Source organism: Podarcis tiliguerta (genome assembly GCF_965153285.1).
Source record: "Podarcis tiliguerta genome assembly, chromosome: 7".
Taxonomy (NCBI): domain Eukaryota; kingdom Metazoa; phylum Chordata; class Lepidosauria; order Squamata; family Lacertidae; genus Podarcis; species Podarcis tiliguerta.
Window position 1 is genome coordinate 6976840 of NC_139540.1, and position 23877 is coordinate 7000716.

The 23877-nt window shown below is 45.6% G+C and overlaps 1 protein-coding gene across 3 annotated transcripts in view; it reads left to right on the top strand.

Annotated features, from left to right (window-relative positions):
- Window positions 1-8284, top strand: part of TRAPPC9 (trafficking protein particle complex subunit 9) — a 271286-nt gene extending 263002 nt beyond the window's left edge. For all 3 annotated transcript variants that reach the window (XM_083450441.1, XM_083450443.1, XM_083450442.1), the window contains 2 exons: window positions 2487-2710; window positions 6209-8284. In XM_083450441.1, the coding sequence (XP_083306567.1) occupies window positions 2487-2710; window positions 6209-6388 (404 nt within the window). In that variant the 3' untranslated portion in view covers window positions 6389-8284. The remainder of the gene's footprint in view (window positions 1-2486; window positions 2711-6208) is intronic.
- The last annotated feature ends 15593 nt before the right edge of the window (window positions 8285-23877 follow it).

Below are 23877 nucleotides of genomic sequence, written 5' to 3' on the forward strand. Positions count from 1 at the left end.
TCTTCCTCCTGTGAAAGGCAGTCATATCCGTTGTGTTCCTCCCCTTTTGGTTTGACTTTCTGCAGTGATGCTCAACTTCACTTTCTTCTCGTTTTCTGAAATGCTAACAGTCATTTTTTTAAACGTATCTGAATCCGAGCAAGATGAATATAGCACTCACCATTTGGCTGATGTACTAAAGATGTACAGCTTCTGCATGCATGTTAGAGCCAACAGTGATTTACTCCCAAAGCAACACCAAGAGTAATTTCAGCTTTTATATGCCATCTGTGTTAGCAAGTAGCAACAACACCAACTGGACTCTGTGCACGAAGCTCTTTCTTCCATTTGCTGCTGGAAAAAATATGAAAACAGGTCCATGTGGTGCAATGGGTTTTTTTCATGTGGTGCAATGGGTTTTTTCCTGTGTCAAGGGAAGAATGAAACTTTGAAATACTTTTGATGTTCCCATTTGACCGTCTCTGAATGTGCCTCTGAATATTCTGCTACCCGCATAGGCCTGTGCAAACATACTTTGATCATTTGACAGGAACCACTGTCTTTACACTTTTATAGGTGGCTAGTACTGCGCCTGAGTTCAGGAAATAATTAGTGCCTCTACACATACGCACCCTAAATCAATCAGTCTAATTGGCTGTGAAGAATATGAAATAAATTGGTTTGATTAGAGGTTACTGTCTTGTGACCTTTATAGTTTAATTGGCTAAGGAGGAAAGATGCTTGGAACAGTTGCATGCGTTGTGATGTTGGGTACCAACAGAAGAAAAGGGAAAGTTATGTTTCGTTCATCATTGTTGGAGCGCAGGTTGTATGGGCCACCTGACTGGTCAGCTTTCAATAATGGTTTAATAATAATAATAATAATAATAATAATAATAATAATAATAATTTATTTATATCCTGCCCTCCCCAGCCAAAGCCAGGCTCAGAGCGGCTAACAACAATAAAAGTAACACAACATTCGAAAATCCATTCATTCCGAAAATCAATAGTCCATTGTCGATTCTGAATGCCAGTTTCAGTTGTTTGGCACTAGCAAGAACATAAAAGAGCCTTGTTGTCCACCTAGTCCAGGGGTCTGCAACCTTTAAGACAAAAAGAGCCACTTGGACCCGTTTCCGAAGGAAAAAAACCTGGGAGCCGCAAAACCATTCTGACATTTAAAACAAATATATCTCCGGAGCCGCGATCTGACAACGGGCAGGAAGGTGATGTTGGGACGGTGCATGACTAACGCACGCACCGCCCCCATGCGACGTCACAGCCAGTACAGCGCCCGCCACTGTGGGGAGTGTTGGGGCACACAATGCGCTTCCTCCCCTCGCTAGTATCCGCCCCGGAGCCGCGGCAAAGGTGTAAAAGAGCCACATGTGGCTCCGGAGCCGCGGGTTGCAGACCCCTGACCTAGTCCAACATTCTGTTCCCACAGTGAGTAACCAAATGCCCATGGGAAGTCCACAAGGTCCTGGTCACGGATCTGCCGTATTACTTCTCATTTGGCGCTGTAATACATTTCACAAGAGGAAACATTTCAAAAGTATGCAGAGATGCAACTCCGTGGCATTTGGAGAGAGTGCACAGAGATCTAGGATGGGATGGTAGCTGGTTTTGTATATTTTATTTATTTATTAAAAAATACTTTATTTTTGGGATGCTGAAAACAGGAACTAGCTGGGCAGCTCAGTTGGTGTGGTGCTGATAACACCAAGGTCACAGGTTCAGTCCCTGTAAGAAACAGTTGCACATACTTGCATGGCAGGGGGTGGGCTGGATGTTTCTCAGGGTCCCTTCCAACTCTATGATTCTGTGTGATATCTGTGTGACTCCTCTCCTGAACGTGAACCATGTGCAAAGTGGGAGAAACGTCACTTTCAGTCTCTCTTCCAGAGATGTGTGTGACTTAGCGAAGACAGCTGCTAGTGAGTAGGGTTGCGATAAAAGATATTCCAGTACCTTAGAAGCATGCTTCCATCTTCCCACTCATATTGCAGAGTAAAAAAAATGGAAAACAGATGGAGTGCGTGCTGGGGGGAAAAAAAACCTAGGCAAGCTTTTCTTAGTATAGTAGCATTTAGAAAGCTGTTTTCTTTTGCTTAGTGGGTACTGGTGAATATATGTGTTACATTGCAAATTTGGCTGCACATAATCTGCTCCTAAAAGTCACCCTGAAAACCTGGTGGTTTATTCTTGGCATTGCCCAAATGCCCAGTGTGTTAGTTCTAGAACCAACAATTCAAAACTCATTAGTCATCATGCATCTTCTCCCAAACATAATCACAAGGTGTTGAAAGTCATGATAAAGGATGATAAAGGTCAATGTTTACACAGTATAGAAAAATGTTTTATACATTGCTGGGTAGATGTGGTTCCAGCATGTGAACTTTCCAATTTTAGCTGGTTTATTTTGGTGCAGTGAGACCGATAAGGATTCAAAGTTCCTGGAGCACAACTTATTGAGTTTGTCATGTTGGGTCTTTGCTTTGCAGATGTGTCGGTGGAGGGAAAGCTCTGCGACTGCGATGTTGTAGCAGATTGCACAGTCGGGGACACGGTGAAGCTGGAAGTGAAGCTGACCAACTGGAGCAAGCGCAGCGTAGGCCCCTTCTCGCTCACGGTGATCCCCTACCAAGATTACCAAAATGGCGTCCACAACTACGACCTCCAAGATGGCATCACTTTCGTTGGATCCAACACCCTATATATCGATACGGTAAATCCATAAATGACCATACGCTGTCTGGTTCCGTGTTAGAACGTTGAAAAGATAAGCACGAGTTTTCTGTGAAAGGTATCTTGGCATATCTCATCCGTTGCATCATAGATCAAGAAGTAGACTTCAGTTCTGGATGTATCTGCTTCCTAGAGGGTATCCCAGATCTTATGCTAAAAGAGATACAGTGGTACCTTGGGTTAAGGACTTAATTCATTCCAGAGGTCCATTCTTAACCTGAAACTGTTCTTAACCTGAGGTACCACTTTAGCTAATGGGGCCTCCTGCTGCCGCCGCGCAATTTCTGTTCTCATCCTGAACAAAGTTCTTAACCTGAGGTGCTATTTCTGGGTTAGCGTAGTCTGTAACCTGAAGCGTCTGTAACCCGAGGTACCACTGTACCTATATCAGCCACCTTTTAAAAATCTAAACTTAAGAAGATCCTTTAGCATTCTACCTTTCAGTTTAGAATTTACTGTTTTATGCACGGTCCCCTGCTGAATCATAGAATCGTAGAATTGGAAGGGGCCTTGGGTTAATCTAGTCCAACCCCCTGCAACGCAGAAGTCTTCCAACCAACGTGAGCCCCGAACCCACAAACCTGGGATTAAGAGTCTCGTGCTCTACCGACTGAGCTATCCAGTCTCATCCAGTTACACGCTACACGAACGTGCTTGACTCCTGGTCCACACATGGGAAAGAGGTTGCAAAGGGGCAAGTGGTGACCTCCTTCCTCAAAGTACTTATGGGAAGCACTTGTGGAAGGAAATCACAAATGTTTGTGCACTTTGATGAGTGGTTTGAACTGTACAAGTTAAGCCTATTTGCCAAGTTCCATTTTCTCCTCTGACATGAATTGTGATTGAATTGGAGTGCTAGCAACATCACCACCAGCAGCATCATAATTGCAGAGCAGCTTTTCAGCTGATTTCTTGAAGAAAGCCTTGAGGAAGCAGGGATCATTCCCTTTGGGGTGCCTCCACCATTAAGTAAATGTTTGAGGTTCTCCAAGTTGGAGATACAGTAGAACTTGGCAATGAGCCTACAAAAACAAGTGAGAACAGTTTGAAGGGGCCAGAGTGCCGTAAGAAAAATTGTTCCACAAAGGGAGAGGAACACAGTGTTCCGGTGTTTACATGCTAATTCTATAAGCCTCCAACCTGTAATAGAGGAATTTGAGTGCTTGGTGCTAAGAGAGAACATAAAACGTCTAAGAAGACTAGTGGAACAGTGAGAACCAGGGAAATATGGTTATCCTTGGATATGAGCTCTATAATATAGACAGAGCAGAGGAATATACACATGCACAGAATTGTGATGGATGCTGCTCTCATCCCAAACCCTAGAGATGAAGAAAGACATCAAGGCAGTAACGGAAGGAGAGAATGTTGCATTAATGGGTGATTTCAGCTGCCTGCACATTGACTGGGTGAATGTAGTGGCTCTTGTTATATTGTTATTGCAGCCACTGCTGGAAACTGGAAACTAACCCTCTGAAAGGAGGTGAAGAAAAGATGACTTGGAGCAGAGTCACACGTTTCATCTCTGTGAAACGTCTCCACTGTGCACTTAAGTGCTCTTTTCACATTAGAAATGCAAATCCGAACTGCGAGTGAAGTTAACCTTGTATTTGAAAAGATGTATCTCATGCACACGCACTCATTAGGAAGCCGAGATTGGCTGTGCTTCTTGTTGAGTGTGCTTTCATTAGCAAACCTGGGTCTGTGTGATGTAATAAAGGAAAGGCCCTTAGAGAGCAGTCAGGGAAATCCAAACCAAACCTCTTGACGGAATATTGCTTGACCAAAAGCTAAGCTGATTTTGCCTCAGGTGGTTGTTTAAACCAGGGTTTCCCAACCTTGGGCCTCCAGCTGTTTTCGAACTACAATTCCCATCATCTCTGACCACTGGTCTTGCTAGCTGAGGATTATGGGAGTTGTAGTCCAAAAACAGCTGGAGGCCCAAGATTGGGAAATGCTGGTTTAAACTATATCTAAAACAGCCACCAAAGGCAGAGGATGCGTAGCTCTCCGGTTTCTACTATCTGGATTCTTCAAGTGCTAAAGCTGGGTGACCCTGACAAAATGGGCCTTCATGGCTTAATCACTTGTCTGCCTACTGCTGCTCTTTGTTCCAGAATCAAAGCTATGAGAGAGCCCAGTTCTCCCCCCAAACCCCCACTTTTACCTTGATTGATGTTCCCTTTGGCATTCTCTTGGCTGCCTAAATCCAGCTACTTTAGTAATAACCCTTCCACTTTGTGCCAATATTCCCCCCCCCCCCCAATTAATATGTTACACCAGACCGGATGCTTGCCAATTTAAAAGCAAGCAAACCAGTGCAATTCTTCACGGCTCTCATCCCGTCTGTAACAACCTGCAACTCATCTTTCAACGCGTCCCCATTTTTACCATTGAAATTCTCCAGACTTGTAGTTTCAATCGGAACTATAATAATAGAGGGACACCAGAGCTTGGTTTCAGTGATCCATCTGAATTTTGGAAGAACAAATAGGACCCATGACAAAGTTTTGTGGTGAATCTTTATTCACTCCAGGATACATTCCCATAAACTGCAGCAAAGTTCACACACACGAAAACCCGGCCAACCCTCTTCTCCTCCCAAATGCAGGCTGATTGAGCAATCCAGTTCCCTCTTGTTTCTCACCCCACCTCCAGTTTTGTCATCTCCCACCCCCACTCACAAAAAAACAACAACATCTTGACATTTTGGAAACCCTGGAGTTTCATAGACCATTTAGGGATTTTTCAAAATGATTGGTTTCCTTTAATTCACCATCTTATATGTTATTATTATATAAGGAGTCCCCACCAAGAAAGTAGAAATTTCTGCTTCCTAATGACAGGCACTCAGTTACCCATGTTCACTACAGGGCCTCGGACAGAAATCCTCCCCCAGTTCCACCTGGATATAGGAAGAATTGAACCTGGAACCTTCCGTGTGTAAATGCTTTGCTACTTAGCTATAATCCTCAGCTGAATTTTTAAAGTTTTATCCCCACCACCCACCGAAATGTTTGGAAGGAACATGATCAGGGGTCTGGAAACCAAGCCTTATGAGGAATGGTTGAGGGAGTTGGGTCTGTTTAGTCTGGAAAAGAGGAGGCCGAGTGGAGATATGATAGCCGTCTTCCAAGGGTTGTCACATGGAGGATGGAGCAAGCTTCTCCTGCTCTGGAGGCTAGGACCAAAGCCAGTGGATTCAAGTTTGTCGGAATCTCCTTTCCTGTCAACACCAGGAAGAACTTTCGGGCTGTAGGAGCTGTTTGACTGTGGAACGGTCTCCCTCCAGAAGTGGTGGACTCTCCTTCACTGGAGGTTTTTAAGCAGAGGTCGGATGACTTCTCTCATGTATGATCTCCTTGATTACCCTGAGGGTCCCTTCCAACTCTACAATCCTATGATTCTAACTACTGATCTGCTGCATACAGATAATGAATATTCTACTAAAATAACTCCCTCCCCCCATCTCTTGCAGGTTAAGCCAACAGAAAATTCGGTGTGCATTGGAGCCCTACTCTTTCTGTACACGGGCGATTTCTACTTGAACATCCAGTTCCACGAAGACAACTCCAGCAGGGAGCTTCCCCTCTCGTGGTTTTGCCTGCCCAGCGTTCACATCCGTGCTGCTCAGCCCGTGATCCAAACTAAGATGTAAATGTACCGTATAAAATTGCATTAGTCGCCATGCTCAGGAAGGCTGGGCGTTGCCTCCACATGACCTTAGTTTGTTGCTTTCCAGTCTGATGTTTTCATTTCTCTCCCTCCCTGTGAAATGCATTCAAATACTTCCCACAATTAGCTGGTGGTTACTGGAAGCTCGTTTTGTTGATTTGAGAAGAAGTGAATGAGTATACTAGGGAACACAATTTTTCCTTATTTGCGTATGGTTCTTATAGAATAACATTCCTTTCTCTTTGCCCCAAAGATCTTACGTTGTTGCTGAAGTGCAGCACTGGGCTTTAGCAATCAGTTTTTAAGATGCAGACTTAAAATGGAGTAATGGCTAGTATATTAATGCTTGTCTAGATAGGGGGTATCCAATACATTCTTGCAATATGGGCCGAATTCCTAAAGCCGCTTCCTTGAATTTTCAGCAATATTATAGAAACTTTCAAATATACCAGAAATGCAGGCTTGTAATGCAAACTCCTTTGACCTGCAAACTTTGGTCTAATCAGCAGGATCACATTTGCAATATGAAACCCACACCAACCGCAGAAAACGCGTCATAAAAAAGTGCTTCATATTTCAACCACAGAGTGTGCTGGTTATTAGGAAGCAGAAAGTAAATTCCTGTTGGCTTCATCATATGCACGTTGGGATCTGAATTAATTCAAAATGGTGTTAATCACATATGTTAAATGGCAGCATTGCAAGGATATTTCTCTTTTTTTTGGTAGAGGAATTGCTTCTAAGCAAGTGACACAGGTATTTGCATGAAGTGTCTCTTTCTCCTCACACCACCTTGTTCCCTAAGTGCGCATTTTCATGCGATGTAGCTTTTGATCTGGCATCAACTCACAGCATTCTGGACTCCTGGGGCAAGAAATTAGGACTGTGCACTTTTGTTTAGAAGTTGCCTGACTAGTGGGAAACTAGAGACATCGCCTGCTGAAAATCCCTGCACTGACCTTCATTTCAGGATGGCTCTCTATCCTTCTAGGAAGCATTAACCCAATAGCCAGAGAAGTGACTTTGTGCTTTCTTCATCGTGTTGCCAGATGTTTAATGGCAGGCTTTCTCCTACTCCTCGCCTTGGATGGGCAGAAAATATTGTGCCCTCTCGTCTACTAATCCTGATCACTTATCCTGATTGCGCCCGATAACATTTACAAATGGCCTAATATTTCTGTATCATCTTTGCTCTTCCGTTTCTGAACTCTTCCATAATACCTGTGAAACAGCATGTGAACTGCAGGTGTATGCATTCTCTCCAGATTGCAGTCCATTCCGCTGCTGCTCTCTGGCAACATCTGCTTCCTAATAGATGCCACTCTGTGCAAGGTGACTTTTGAAGTCTGTTCCATTACAGAAATGTAGGATCTAACCTCCCCCTTGTTAACGTTAATGGATTATCTGCTTTGGCACTCTCTCAGTTTGCCTGCTTGCATGCTCCCGAGTGAGAAAGGGTAACTTTGCAACGCTGAAGATTGTTAAGTTTCTGGCCAGAAGTACATTTCCTGTTGCGTTATTTCACAGATCTGTATTCTGAAGGAAGCTGGTGTAACCCCAGCTGTGCTCAATCTCTGAGCCATTAACATATTAGATTCCACAATTGCACTTGCAATAGAGTTTAAATGCAGACTGTTTTCCAGGTCTTTCTTCTTTTCTGGAAATGTAGGCAGATTTCTCCCCTCCAAATCTGTAATGGGCCAAGTTTCACCTGTAAATCACTTGTAAACCCCAGTTAGATGAGTTAAACCATTCTTTGGTTTTAAAACTGTTACAAACCGAGAGCAGAATTTGGTCCGTTGTGTGTATATGCTGATATATGCTGGTGAAACTCAAATCGTATGTTAAGTTGAACTTGCCAAATAAATATTTGTCCATCTGCCTCCCTCCACTGTGTATGATTTTCCACTGTGGTTTTACTGCTTGTAATTATGTGACACCTCGGCTGCTGTTATCACCTTGTGCTTTAACAGAACAGTATCAAATTACCCCTTGGTCTGGAATTCAATTTCACTCTATTTTATCTAGCGAAATTGGGCTTGTTAAATGATAAAGAAAACAGTAGATGCATATGGACCAATAGGTTTTTTTTAAAAGCAACAACCACCACCATGTCTTTATAGGAAATGTTTCCTGCTTTAAGGAGCTTATAGTCTAAAAACAAAGGAGGAAAAGAGAAGCCCTGGGATACGTGGTAAGAATGCAAGCAAACATGGCTGCACACAGATTTGGCTAAGCTTAAGGTTAGAGAGATTGGGGTGGCGCTGTGGGTTAAACCACAGAGCCTAGGACTTGCCGATCAGAAGGTTGGCAGTTCAAATCCCCACAACGGGGTGAGCTCCCGTTGCTCAGTCCCTTCTCCTGCCAACCTAGCAGTTCGAAAGCACGTCAAAGTGCAAGTAGATAAATAGGTACCGCTCCGGCAGGAAGGTAAACAGCATTTCCGTGCACTGCTCTGGTTCACCGGAAGCGGCTTAGTCATGCTGGCCACATGATCCGGAAGCTGTATGCCAGCTCCCTCGGCCAATAAATTGAGATGAGCGCTGCAACCCCAGAGTAGGCCACGACTGGACCTAATGGTCAGGGGTCCCTTTACTTTTAAGGTTGAGAGAGCAGGTATATGGGATGAAAGAATAAAGACCTCAGCAATGCAGGAGCAATGCAAAAGGCATGAGCATGAAACTTCGGAAGGCATGAGTGCAAATTTGTGCATGACCCTTGTTCTGGGTTGGAGACCTTACCATGAGGTCAGATGAATGAATATCCACTGGTGGTTGTTAAGGGCAGCAGAATGGAAGAGAGACAGATCTGATCCATGGTCTCAGGGTTTCCTGGGGAAGCCCTATGAAGATGAATGAGAGCAGCACAAAAGAGTCAGAGGAAACAGGGTGGTATTCTGGCCACCAAGATGGCATCTAATGGGAACGTAGTATGGAAGCTGGTCTTCAGCCAGGCGTGGTCCTTTGCTAACAAACACGTTCCATCTCCTTATACAGTGTTTTAATAGCTGCTCTTATTTATGGTTTTGTATGTTGTTGGGTCCATTTTAAAGGTGCCCTGGCCCTCCTGAGACTACGAAGCAGCCTGAAAACGCGATAAAGAGCATTGTTTTCCAGTTCCTCTTGCTGCAGGCCCCTTGGGCCACATTGTACTATTCTGGCAGCTGCAGCCCTGTGATCTATCTCTGTGTACATCTTGTACATTAATGGAAATGTGTCAGCCATCATCATTATTGCTTTTTAACTAGCCTCTGCTGATTGAAAAATTGACATCACCCTCCTGCTTTGAAGGCAGCAAGAAGCGCAGCCATTTGTGGGAGTATCAGATGCAGATCACAAAACAAACAGATGTTAGTGGCCAAATCTGGGAAATTTGATTAGCCGCGTCACATGCAGGGCAGCTGGGGACATATCTGGCAATGTTTTGGCCTCGTTTAAATATTTAACTGGAGTTTAGAGCGTACATAGCACCTTTTTAAAAAAGAATTCTTTATTTTGTAATGTCTTCGTTGGCCTCAGAAGCCACTTTTAAGATGCTGAGAATGACTTTATGCCCTTAGATGGGTGTTTTTCATCTTCAGGGACTGAGGGACATAGGAAGCTATCTTAAACTTGTCTGTCTGGCCCAGTGTTGTTTCGTCTGACTGGGAGTTTGACGCAGAGGCCTTTCCAATTACCTGCTGCCTGGTGGTTTTGACCGGAGTAGTTCCTGGGGATTGAAATATACTCGCAACCCAGAGCTATTTTATCTCCCCCAAGCCTGAGTTGGCTGTGACCCAGCCACACCCAATCCAAGCCAGTATCTGCTCCCAGCAAAAAGCATCTCGACCGAGAGAAGCCCTGAACAGTGGTTCGTTCAGAGATGCGGCGGCCAGCCTCCTCGGAGCGGGTGATTGTGCTGGGAATAATTGACTTATCCGATCACACCTAATGCAGTAAGACAGCAGGGGAAACTGCCCTTAATGAAGACTGAGTGGAAGGTGGCAGGGCCAGAGCAGTGATTCATTCCGGCACACAGCAGGTCTCTGACACCACCTCCAGCAGGTGGATGCTTCAGTCTCACAGGAGCTTTTAATTATGTGTGACAACATGAGGTTTCATGACTGATAGCATTTCCTAACACAAGATACAGTGAAAAACGCTACATTTGATGCATTTAAGAAAGTGGAAGAAAAATCTTACAGAGTAGATTAGGGTTAATGAAACCTTTTGCATCCTAGACATCACATTTTCATCTAGCTAATCTCTGGTGGGGTGTGGGATTCAAAAGCCAGGGGTGGGGTGGGCCAGAAGCAAAAGTAAGCAGAGCAAAGAATGTAAGTGCTACCTAGGCTGCACACACTCATGCACCCATCTCTGCCCCCCATCCAGGCTTTTATCAGAGTTGAAGAACACATTCTAACCAGGAAGGATATGAAGGTATGTGGCCTTGGAAGGTTCCCATGGGTCAGTTATAGATGTCTACATGGCCACATGCAGGCTCCAGGCCAGACTCCCATCCCCTGGAGTAGATCCATCAGCAGCTAAACATAGCCTTCATATCTAGAGACAGTATTCACCTGCATGCAAAGACAGGCTCTGGCGGATTGAGACCAATAGTGGGTCTAACGGTCAAGAAGGCAGTTTGTGCTCATGTTGTAGAGGGAGCAAGGGGAAAGATGGTTCTTGTTGACCTGGGAAGCCTATCTCAAGAAGGAAAACACATCCGAAACCTCCTCTTCCTGGTGGGATATCTTCAGGAGACGAGGCGGCTAAGGAGTCAACTCTACATAAATCCGGAACAGAGCCCCTAAGATGGTTGTGTGGGGCCTTGTACGCCTCCTTCTGGCAACTCCTGCAGCCAAGCTGATGCCAAACTTATTGCTCTGCTTTCCTTTGGACTACATCAGCGATGCCGAGAGGAGGGTCTTGTTATAACCAGTGTGGTGTAGTGGTTAAGAGTGGTAGACTTGTAATCTGGTGAACAGGGTTCGCGTCTCCGCTCCTCCACATGCAGCTGCTGGGTGACCTTGGACCAGTCACACTTCTCTGAAGTCTCTCAGCTCACTCACCTCACAGAGTGTTTGTTGTGGGGGAGGAAGGGAAAGGAGAATGTCAGCTGCTTTGAGACTCCTTAGGGTAGTGATAAAGCAGGATATCAAATCCAAACTCTTCTTCATTTGTGGAACCTAGAACTTCCATGCACACTGTCTAGGCTTGTGCCCCAGGGAAGCCCCCATTGTCTCTTGAGACAGACGGATGCCAATAATACCTCCAATGTTGGTGACAAAGAAGAGGAAAAAGCTAAGCCACCTTCCTACCTTGATTGTGAGCTTTCAGGGGTATCATAATGACTGCTGGAGTGCTGGGCTGGACAACCTTTTGGCAAGATGTCTTCTGCCAAATCTGTGGGAGACGAGTAGTTGATGAATTACTTAATGGATGCTTGAGATTCCTGCATTGTAGGGGTTTGGACTAGATGACCCTCAGGGCCCTTTCCAACTGTACAATTCTATGATTCTATTATTCTATGAAAGTAGAAGCATATTCCTTATGGAAAGGCATCTTTAATTGAGACTGACAGTGCACCAGCTCTGCTTTTGGAAGATGTCCAAACACTCAGCATCCAATACTCTTGAGATTGGAAATTTTGCAGCACTATCTGCTTCTGCAGCACAGTTTTCTCTCTAGCTTGATGCAACTCAGGGATTCTGCAGGGGAGTGCATTTTTATTCCTCTAGCAAAATACACATTTCTTTTGACGGGGGTGTGTGTTGTCAAGTGTGGGTGCAGCAACACACTTGCAGTCAGAGCCTGGAGATGCATTATCACCATTACCAATTCCAAATGCAATGGTCGACCCACAAAATACCTCACCAGAGAGTCCAATAGCAAGATGGAGCACAGATCTCAGACAGAGACAACAAAACATCATCTTAATGAGCCTATTGAATGTGTGCAGTAAGGCTCACATAACAGCTAGTGCTGATCCATTTTCATTAACTGCCCTTAATTTGAAAGCTCAGCATCACTTTGCAAAAAATCTTTGAGCAGAGGGATTCCAACTGTCAGGGGTTCAGGAGCAGAGGCACAGGAGAGGGAGGAAATGGAGAGCGAAGGGGAGGAGTCCGAAGGAAATGTCAGCGATGACAGCGGTCCGAGCTCTCTGAGTCTTTCCAGTGAATCAGAGGATTCACAAAAAGGGGCTCCCATGGTCAGGGCAAGGGAAGTACCCAGGGGGGCACTTCAGGGAGAAGGGGCCAGAGGGGACTCAGAGAGCAGCAGTTGGAGATCCGGACCAGCGTCCACACCAGAGGGCAGAAGGGGGGAGGAGTCCCAGGCATCGGGATCAGGCGGCGCGCTACCAGCGGGAGAACATGAGGCAGGTTTGACCACGCCTCCATCAGGGAGCGAGGAAACGGTTAAGAGGAAGGTTAAACGCGCGCGCGCGCCAAGTTCAAATGTACAGGAAGGCGGCACAGTTGGCAGCCCGGGTAGGGAGCCAAGTCCTAAAGCCCGCTGAAGAGAGCGGGAGGAGTCAGGGGGGTCAACGTCTGCGTCGGAGGAGTCCAGGAGGGAGGAGACCCCGGGGGGCAGCAGGACCCAGAGGAGAAAGGAGAGAGGGAAGAGGTGGAGTAAGATTAGAGTCTTAAACTGGTGTACAGGGGGCGGGGATTCAGACGGAGCTTCGCCGGTCTAGACCCTAGACGTAGAGCTGGGGCGCTGAGGCTTGGAAATGGAAACTATACTTCAATAAAGACTTTGATACATTACTACCGGCTAGCGTTGGTCCTCTGTGAGCTGGGACCAGGAGCCAGCTCTGACACCAACGAAGCACAGTGTCCTTGTTTGTTGTGGTATTCAGTAGGAAGCTACTGCAGGCCACTCTGCCCATGACTCTTCATGTGCTCCTCTTGGAGTATCAAAACTGCTTCCATGCTGGGAAGGGATTTTTCGTATGTCTTTGTCACCCTGCCCCTACCCACTTTGTGGGTGCACCAGTGAAGCCAATCCAGTGCTCCCCATCCTAGACCCTGCATTAATCATCTGCAGCCCTTCATGTGCCTCCTCCATGAGATGTCTGGAAGGCAGGGACATGAGAACGGGCCTTTTCTGTAGTGGCTTCCCATTTGTGGAATGCTCTCCCCAGGGAGACTTGCCTGGTGCCTTCATTACATACCTTTAGGTGCCAGGCAAAAACATTCTTCTTTTCCCAAGCCTTTGCCCAATTAAACAATCTATGCCATTTTAATCTCTCTCTCTCTCTCTCTCTCTCTCTCTCTCTCTCTCTCTCTCTGTGTGTGTGTGTAGGGGTTATTGTTTTTGTTTGTTACTACGGTATGCATTTTTGTGTTTTGGGATTGTAAACCACCCTGTAAGCCTCTTCATGAAAGATGAAGCTCAATCCTTCTTTTCCCTTTGAACAGGAGTGGATGAAATTTGCAGGGATACTATCCCCCTGGACTGGCTTAAGCACTTCATCATCTGAGAGAAGGAGCGTCAGAAACTGTGATCAGTATATTTTAAATTACTAATAATGAAATAAAAAAGTAGGCTAATAGCTGAGGTTAATCAATTCACTTCAGCACAAAGAGAGGGGGCGCACTGAAGACTGCCTTGATGGTATAAGAAAAGCAGGCTGAGTGAATAAGAATAATAATTCCTCAGCTTAAATAAATAAATACCCTCCGGTTCCTTTGCAAAACGTTGGGGGTGGAGAGGGGAGGAAAGGCTAAAAACCTACGAATAACGATGAGAGTTGATTTCCCATGCAGGCGTGAGGCCTGACAACTCCTGCTTAGAAATGAATTCTTCCCCACCTCCTTTGAGAAACACAATGATTTTTTTTTTAAAAAAAAAGCTTTGTAAAGTGTAATAGCAATATATTATTATACCACAAGCCCAGAAACGGAATATGTTCTACCCTTTTAAACATCTCTCTGCCATCCATTAGGGGGAAGGAATTTCTGCTTTCCCCCCTCTCTGCTTAAGAAACCACTTTCTGGAGGGTGAGGTGGAGATTATCTTGGCAGGGAAGGAAAGGCAACCAGCCCAAAGCTGCTCCTACTGCAACGTCAGATTAAAAATCTATGCCATCCAACGGTCTTCTTCCAAACAGCACTAATTTCTCTCGACAGTCTGAAATACTAGCAATACAAATCCATCTGCATGACGGGCAAACTGTACATAAATGCATCATATATGACATACAGTGGCCGCTGGTTCCCAAGGGACCATTTTCTCTCTCTCCTTCCCCGAACTGTGAAACTATAAAAAGCAACCAGACGAGGCTGTGTGATCAGTTTGTACCAGGAGCAATTTACAAGAGTTAGTGAAGAAGGGAGGACTGAATTGGTACAAGGCAACGTTCCTTGTGTTTATGAACAGAGCTCTGAGCAAGTCTGTGGCCGTGCAGTACTTCAACATTATGAAATTCTTCATACATATTCAAGCCTCTTCTCTTTCCCTCCCTCTGCGGAATAAACACTGAGGAGGCTATAAGGAAGCACAATGCAATGATGGATTGTTCCGTATATTGAATATGAAAAGCTTTCATTTGGTAAGGCACGATGTGGTAGGGGAGCAATTTTACCCAGGAAGGTGTTTGTTTTAAAAAAAACAAACGCACGCGCACACACGGAAAAGAATTGCTATACTTTTAATAAATGAAATTTGCTCTCTTGATGGTGTTTTTCTGCAACTGCTTAGTGATTACGCCACAGACTTCACTGATGACTTCAGAGGGGAGGTGTCTGTGGTGCGTAAGCCTGAGGTTCACAGAATCCAGATAAGTCTTTTCTTTATAAAACGTATGTCCTGCTCTTCAAAAAAAGGGTTTTTCCCTGTGGGAGGTGCAAAACCTTACCTAGGAATAAGACAGCATGCAATTGGTAAAAAATAAACACTCAAATCAGAAGAAGAAGAACAGCAATAATTTTCGCAAAGGTTTCGCCTGGGGCCAAAAATAAAAATTAGGTGCCTAGTGAACCTCCCTGAGGAAGGTCATTCCACAAATGGGGTCCCACCACCAAGACATTCTCTTAGGTCTACTCCAGTGCAGAGGGCAGGGGAATAGGTATGAGGGATTTCAGAGACTGTCTTAACACATGGGGCAAGCTGATCTAGAGGCTTGGGAGCAAAGCCCAGTCCAGATTCCTGAACTGCAGTGCCCATTACGGCCAGTGGCCAGGGACTGCTTGTTATCAGAGTTGAAGGGGGAAAAATATTTTAATTAGGGACATGGGTGGTGCTGTGGGTTAAACCACAGAGCCCAGAACTTGCAGATCAGAAGGTCAGTGGTTCGAATCCCCGTGACAGGGTGAGCTCCCGTTGCTTGGTCCCTGCTCCTGCCCACCTAGCAGTTCAAAAGCACGTCAAAGTGCAAGTAGATAAACATGTACTGCTCCGGCGGGAAGGTAAACGGCATTTCCGTGCGCTGCTCTGGTTCGCCAGAAGTGGCTTAGTCATGCTAGCCACATGACCCGGAAGCTGTACGCTGGCTCCCTCGGCCAATAAAGTGAGATGAGCACCGCAACCCCAGAGTCAGCCACGGCTGGACCTAATGGTCAGGGGTCCCTTTTACCTTTACCTAAAGTGAGGGGGTTTTACTGTGTTGTGGAGGCCAGTAAATAAACACAGCAAGCAAACAAATATTCCTCTATTCTGGGTCGCGGGGGGGGGGGGGGCTGGCTGCTGAAGGATCCTATGTAAGAGGCAGGGTCTCCCAGGGTGGGAGGCTGGGAGAAGAAAAGGTAGCTCTCAGGTGAGAGCTGTGAGGGTCTACCCCTTTCTGTGTGAGACAAGGATGGTAATAATAATAATAATAATAATAATAATAATAATAATAATAATAATTTATTATTTATACCCCACCCATCTGGCTGGGTTTTCCCAGCCACTCTGGGCGTCTTCCAACAAAATATTAAAAATACATTGAATACCTGTGAGAGAGGACTTGCCTTTTCTTTTTTTCTGCTTCTGTTTTCATTTAGATTAGTTTTTTTTATATAGCATTGCATTATGAAAAACCTTAATAAAATTTTATGGGGGAAAGTAAGAAAGAAGCGGAAGCAGCAGTAATGAGAAATAGAGGGCTATATTTCTTAACTCTTCTTTCCTGGGCTTATTTGAGAGAAGGTTTTGTATTTACTTCACCCTGTCTCTTTTTAGATTAGTTGTTTTGTTTATTGTGTTGTATGATGAAAAAGTATCAATAAAAAATAATGAGAAAGAAACAACAAGATAGGCGAATAATAAAATAACTACATCCAAAGTTCCCCACAGTGACCCAGCTCAGACCAGTGCTGGTTACTGGACAACTGTGGGTTTGTTGAACGAACCAATGAATTATGTCTGTTGCTAGTCTAGGGGCAATTTCCATCCTGCCCTTGCCTGCCATATCAGGTCTTTTCAGTCTGGCAGGCTCAGTCTATGAGCCTTTATCTCTTCTTTCCTCTCTTTCTCCTTCCTCACGTCTCTTCCCAGCTTCTTGTCCCCTCTTTTCAACTTTCTTCTCTGCAGCTTTCCTTCAAGCTCCACTCTTGGAACTTCTTTTTAACTCCCCTTCCCTTTGCTGGCCCTCTCAGGTATCCTTAGGAGAACATCACAACACCAATAAAAACAAATAACTGTATAAATAAAGGACCTACCCACGGGATGCTGTCACAGAAACCCTGCACGAACACTAGGCAATGAAACAAAAATATTCTCCTCCTCCCCTCTCTCTTTCCCCCCAAAATCTATGACAATAGTGTTCCATGCGCTGGTTATCTCCCACTTGGACTACTGCAATGTGCTCTATGTGGGGCTGCCTTTGAAGGTGACCCGAAAACTGCAATTAATCCAGAATGCAGCAGCTAGACTGGGGACTGGGACTCGCCACCGGGACCACATAACACCGGTCTTGAGAGATCTGCATTGGCTCCCAGTACATTTCCAAGCACAATTCAAAGTGTTAGTGCTGAACTTTAAAGCCCTAAACGGCCTCAGTCCAGTATACCTGAAGGAGCGTCTCCTTCCCCATCATTCAGCCCAGACACTGAGGTCCAGCGCCGAGGGCCTTCTGGCGGTTCCCTCACTGCGAGAAGCCAAGTTACAGGGAGCCAGACAGAGGGCCTTCTCAGTAGTGGCGCCCGCCCTGTGGAACGCCCTCCCATCAGATGTCAAGGAAATAAGCAGCTATCCTATTTTTAAAAGATATTTGAAGGTAGCCCTGTGTAGGAAAGTTTTTAATATTTAATGCTGTATTGTTTTTAAACACTCGATTGGGAGCCGCCCAGAGTGGCTGGGGAAACTCAGCCAGATGGGTGGGGTATAAATAATAAATTATTATATGTTATTATTATTACCACCATAACAAATGCAACAAATGCAAACAAACTGTATGCATTGAAAGGGGAGACTCTACATGTACTTTTCCTTGTTTATTTGTTTGTTTGGTATCACAAAAAATATTTAATAAAAACTAATTTATTTATTTTTTTAAAAAAGAAGAGTCCTGCTGGATGAGGTTAAATGGTACATCTTCATTCCAGAATCCTGTTCTCTCAGTGGCCAAACAGACAACTTTTGGAAGCCCACAAGCGGACCAGAGTGCATCTGCCCACACTCACAAGCAAGCATTTCGGAGTCTGTAATTGTTCTCAGAAGTGCAAGTAGATAAATAGGTACTGCTGTGGCAGGAAGGTAAACGGTGTTTCCGTGTGCTGCTCTGGTTCGCCAGAAGCGGCTTAGTCATGCTGGCCACATGACCTGGAAGCTGTATGCTGGCTCCCTCGGCCAGTAAAGTGAGATAGAATCATAGAATCATAGAATCATAGAGTTGGAAGAGACCACAAGGGCCATCGAGTCCAACCCCCTGCCAAGCAGGAAACACCATCAGAGCACTCCTGACATATGGTTGTCAAGCCTCTGCTTAAAGACCTCCAAAGAAGGAGACTCCACCACACTCCTTGGCAGCAAATTCCACTGTCAAACAGCTCTTACTGTCAGGAAGTTCTTCCTAATGTTTAGGTGGAATCTTCTTTCTTGTAGTTTGGATCCATTGCTCCGTGTCCGCTTCTCTGGAGCAGCAGAAAACAACCTTTCTCCCTCCTCTATGTGACATCCTTTTATATATTTGAACATGGCTATCATATCACCCCTTAACCTCCTCTTCTCCAGGCTAAACATGCCCAGCTCCCTTAGCTGTTCCTCATAAGGCATCGTTTCCAGGCCTTTGACCATTTTGGTTGCCCTCCTCTGGACACGTTCCAGTTTGTCAGTGTCCTTCTTGAACTGTGGTGCCCAGAACTGGACACAGTACTCCAGGTGAGGTCTGACCAGAGCAGAATACAGTGGCACTATTACTTCCCTTGATCTAGATGCTATACTCCTATTGATGCAGCCCAGAATTGCATTGGCTTTTTTAGTTGCCGTGTCACACTGTTGGCTCATGTCAAGTTTGTGGTCAACCAAGACTCCTAGATCCTAGATTGCATCCCAGAGATTGCAACCCCAGAGTCATCCGCGACTGGACCTAAATGGTCAGGTGTCCCTTTACCTTTTTACAGGCCGTATAACAGCATGCTTTACTTGTTCATTACTAGCTTTTCACAACATCATCAACAACGGGGTCTTAAAAGGCTCACACATAGAAAAACCCAGAAAGAAGGAGCCAGTGTGGTTTAGTGATTAGAGCGTCGGACTAGGACCTGGGAGATCAGGGTTCAGATCCCCACTCAGCCACGAAGCTCACTGTGTGACCTTGGAGTCTGTTTCTGCCCTATCTCACCTTGCAAAGTGGTTGTAAGGACAAAATGGGGAAGGGGAGTGGAGAACCATATTGAGCCCTGTCTGGAACACTCTTAGCCAGAGACGCCTGTGATTTATGCTGCTGGTGATAACCAAAGGGTTGATTAGTGTGTAATGTACTCTCTATTGCATTATATGTTCCCAGGATGATTAATTATACAAATGTTACAGAACTCCTTGTGGATTCCCCCCCATGAAGTAGAAACTGTTACGAAAACAAACACAGCAAATAAAACAACGGAAAATTAAAAGCTGTTCATAGAATCATAGAATCATAGAGTTGGAAGAGACCACAAGGGCCATCGAGTCCAACCCCCTGCCAAGCAGGAAACACCATCAGAGCACTCCTGACATATGGTTGTCAAGCCTCTGCTTAAAGACCTCCAAAGAAGGAGACTCCACCACACTCCTTGGCAGCAAATTCCACTGTCCAACAGCTCTTACTGTCGGGAAGTTCTTCCTAATGTTTAGGTGGAATCTTCTTTCTTGTAGTTTGTATCCATTGCTCCGTGTCCGCTTCTCTGGAGCAGCAGAAAACAACCTTTCTCCCTCCTCTATGTGACATCCTTTTATATATTTGAACATGGCTATCATATCACCCCTTAACCTCCTCTTCTCCAGGCTAAACATGCCCAGCTCCCTTAGCCGTTCCTCATAAGGCATCGTTTCCAGGCCTTTGACCATTTTGGTTGCCCTCCTCTGGACACGTTCCAGTTTGTCAGTGTCCTTCTTGAACTGTGGTGCCCAGAACTGGACACAGTACTCCAGGTGAGGTCTGACCAGAGCAGAATACAGTGGCACTATTACTTCCCTTGATCTAGATGCTATACTCCTACTGATGCAGCCCAGAATTACATTGGCTTTTTTAGCTGCCGCGTCACACTGTTGGCTCATGTCAAGTTTGTGGTCAACCAAGACTCCTAGATCCTTTTCACATGTACTGCTCTCAAGCCAGGTGTCACCCATCTTGTATTTGTGCCTCTCATTTTTTTTGCCCAAGTGCAATACTTTACATTTCTCCCTGTTAAAATTCATCTTGTTTGTTTTGGCCCAGTTCTCTAATCTGTCAAGGTCGTTTTGAAGTGTGATCTTGTCCTCTGGGGTGTTAGCCACCCCTCCCAGTTTGGTGTCATCTGCAAATTTGATCAGGATGCCCTTGAGTCCATCATCCAAGTCGTTGATAAAGGAGTTGAATAAGACCGGGCCCAAGACAGAACCCTGTGGCACCCCACTAGTCACTCTTCTCCATCTTACTATCTTAAAATCTGCAAAGTTTTGGCAGGTTTTGCGGCACTTTCAACAACTGAGCTGCTTGAACCCACCTGCCACTCGGCCTAATCCACATCTGCCCTTGTATTAAGGAACTAGAGGCTTGTGGAATGAGGTTGGGCGGAAAGTAAAAGGAGTGAAGTGTAATGGTTCTAGGGGTTGCTTGTGCGTAAATCGGCGCCACACCTGGGTGGGTTGCCTGAGTGAACCCTTTCTGTCTGGACAGCCACTCGCCCGTGGCTGTCTCAATTGCTGGCAGAATCCGTCAGTGGGCGTTTCTTGAACTTCTTCCAGCATAAAAGTTCTTTGACGCCTAGTCTCCGCCTACTCTCCCTGCGCAGAAGCCTTCTGCGCAGGGAGGGTGTGGGCATTGGAGGACCCGTGCTCTCCCCGCTGGTCCCCGGTGAGGAGTCTTGAAGCCACCTCGCCGATTCCCCCATCTGCCCCCCTTCTCCACTGGTGCTACGCTGATTTCCTTCCCCAGAAGATGTGCTGCTTCTCTCCCTCCCGGGACGCTCTCCGGAATCCCTCTGGAGCCCTCCCTCTCCCTCTGGCTCCGATGGCAGTTCCCTGACATGAAGGAAACAGGGAATGGATAAAATTGGTAAGAGAGAGAAAGGAAGAGCATGTGATTTGCACAGAAAGGGTGCAAGTCCAGTCTCTGCCATCTCCAGATAAGGGTGAGAAACCCTGAAACCCTGGACAGCTACTGCCAGTCAAAGCAGTATTGAGCCAGAAGGACCATGGGGTGAACTGATATAAGACAGTTCCCTGCGTTTCATCCTCTATGAGTTTTCTTTGTAGAAAAGCTGACATTTGTCTATTCTTTTTTCCAGTGCTGAATGATCCATTTTAAAGAAATATTTTTTTGTGTGGTAACAGGTGCAATCAGATGCCAGCAAAGCTTCTAATCACCTGAAACGGACATAGGTGAACAAAAGAGAGAAATAAAAGATAAAAAGGTAAAGGACCCTGGACGGTTAAGTCCAGTCAAAGGCGACTATGGGGTTGCGGCGCTCATCTCTCATTCAGGCCGAGGAAGCCGGCATTTGTCCACAGACAGCTTTCCAGGTCATGTAGCCAGCAGGACTAAACAGCTTCTGGTGCAATGGAACACCATGACAGAAACCAGAGTGCATGGAAATGCCATTTACCTTCCCGCCAGAGCGGTACCTATTTATCTACTTGCACTGGCATGCTTTCGAACTGCTAGGTTGGCAGGAGCTGTGACAGATCAACGGGAGTGCACTCCGTCACGGGGATTCAAACTGCCAACCTTCTGATAGGCAAGCCCAAGAGGCTCAGTGGTTTAGACCACAGAGCCACCAGTGCAGTATGTGACTGATTTTTTGCCTAGTGTAGAACCAAATCTACCCATTTCCACTGTTTTGGGGACAGAGTTAAATCTACCACCCTTCTTCCTCTGAGCTCAATAAACCCTGAGGTTTAACCATCCTCTGTTGTTCAGCTGCACCAGAACCCAGGAACACCTTTACCTAGCAGCCAGCATAGCCTTTAAACTCTATTGTTTTCCTTTTTGAATCTCCTCTGACTTGTGTCTTTGCAGGTTGATATAATCACATCACTGGAAAGGCCCTCAATGATAGAATTGGTTAGGTTTGTAAACACATCTCAGAGGAGAAATAGCACACAGCCAACATTAATTGAACATCTCCTGCATGGAACGGCAGTGTTTTCTAAGGATTCCTCTCACTGCTGACAATGGAGGAGCTCTGTGCTTTGCCTTGCTGGTAACAGCAGCCACTTCCAACTTTCATTATTCCTAAATTGTGAATTGAACGATGAGCAAAAGAGAATTGACAGAGCTACTAATAGCAGCATTTTAAAAGTTATCACACTTCCAGAAGCCTTATAAGATTTCATTAACGCTAATGCAATTCACCCCTGGACATCAGTGATAAAAACCATACTCTTCCAATTGTGTAATAGGTCTATCATCCGTATTATTGTCGCTATTGGTTTCTTTTAAGTACACAATATATCCTGGGGGAGATGGGGGGGAGGGGAAAACAGATAGCATCCTTTTGCAGAAAGATTCTTCAAAAAGGAACTTATTAATCATGGCTGTATCTTGTGAAATTGTCAGAAAATTGACAACTGAGAAGGCGTCTTTTTGAAATGCCACCAAATATCCCTATGGGAACAGGATTGTTAGGACTGTAGTTATCAACAAAGGAGTGTGTGTAGAATGTAAGTTGAATGCTTAATGTGAACAACAACTGGACATTGTGCACATTCACCAGGCCTTGTGGAGAATGTGCACATAATCCATGCATGAAGAGGGAAGGGTGCACATTTCCCAGTCATGCAAAATCCCCAACAGGCCTTAGCAAATGTGTACATCTCAGCTGCACTTTGTATGTTCTACGGGCAATATGCATAATCTCTAAGTCCCTGCATTGCAGGGGTTGAGCTAGATGACCCTCAAGATCCCTTCCAACTCTGCAGTTCTATGAGTCAAGTCTCCTCACCCAATCTCTTGTTTGGAAGTACACAAGCTTTGCCTCCTGGGATTCTTCTGGCCTAATGTTATCTAATGTTATTCCCCCTCCATCAAGCAGCCAATCAGTAGGAAAAAGGGGTGGGACTTCAAATGGTCCCAGTGCAGCAGACCCCTTCTTAGAGGGCTTGAGCATGGGGGCAGGAGCAGAAGGGAAAAGGAAGGGGTTTAAATCAACTCCTTTGAGTTTGGTAGAGACACCAGTACTTGCTGCAAAATTGTAAGGCGACCAGGAGCTCCACGCCTGCGTTGAGGCACTCACATGTTAGGCCACAGTTTTGGACAAAGCGAAGCAGGAAAGTAACGCCTGGAGTTCAGAAGTGACTCAACAATTTGAGCGGCTTTTCGGCCCGGACAACAAAGACAGCAGTCATGTCCTTAAGTTTCTTTTTAATAAGATTACTCAATTGCTTGTTACCTGGAGCTCTCAAGTCTGCCATAAATCGTTATGTCCTTACAAGAAAAGTCGCCCGCTCTTTGTGAAGAAGTGTCCCTTATTCCTCCTGGAACAGGGATGCTCAGCAGCCTCTCGCTCTCTCCATCTTCGCAGGGATTGTTTGAGGAGGCAGCCAGAGCATTGGCTGTGCAAAGTTAGCCAGCCGCCTCGCAGCAACTAGAAGTATCCCATAAGCTGTCAGTGCTGCTGAAGAAATCAGGCAGATGTGTACAACGCATCCATAGATCCGCTGGGATGAAAAGTACTGTGGCAGGTTTGGGGGTGGGAGTTGGTCTGGATGGTGTAAACAGCCTCAGTCCTGTATAACTGAAGGAGCATCTCCACTCCCATCATCCAGCCCGGACACTGAGATCCAGCGCCGAGGGCCTTCTGGTTGTTCCCTTGCTGCGAGAAGTGAGGTTACAGGGAACCAGGCAGAGGGCCTTCTTGGTAGTGGCACCCGCCCTGTGGAACAC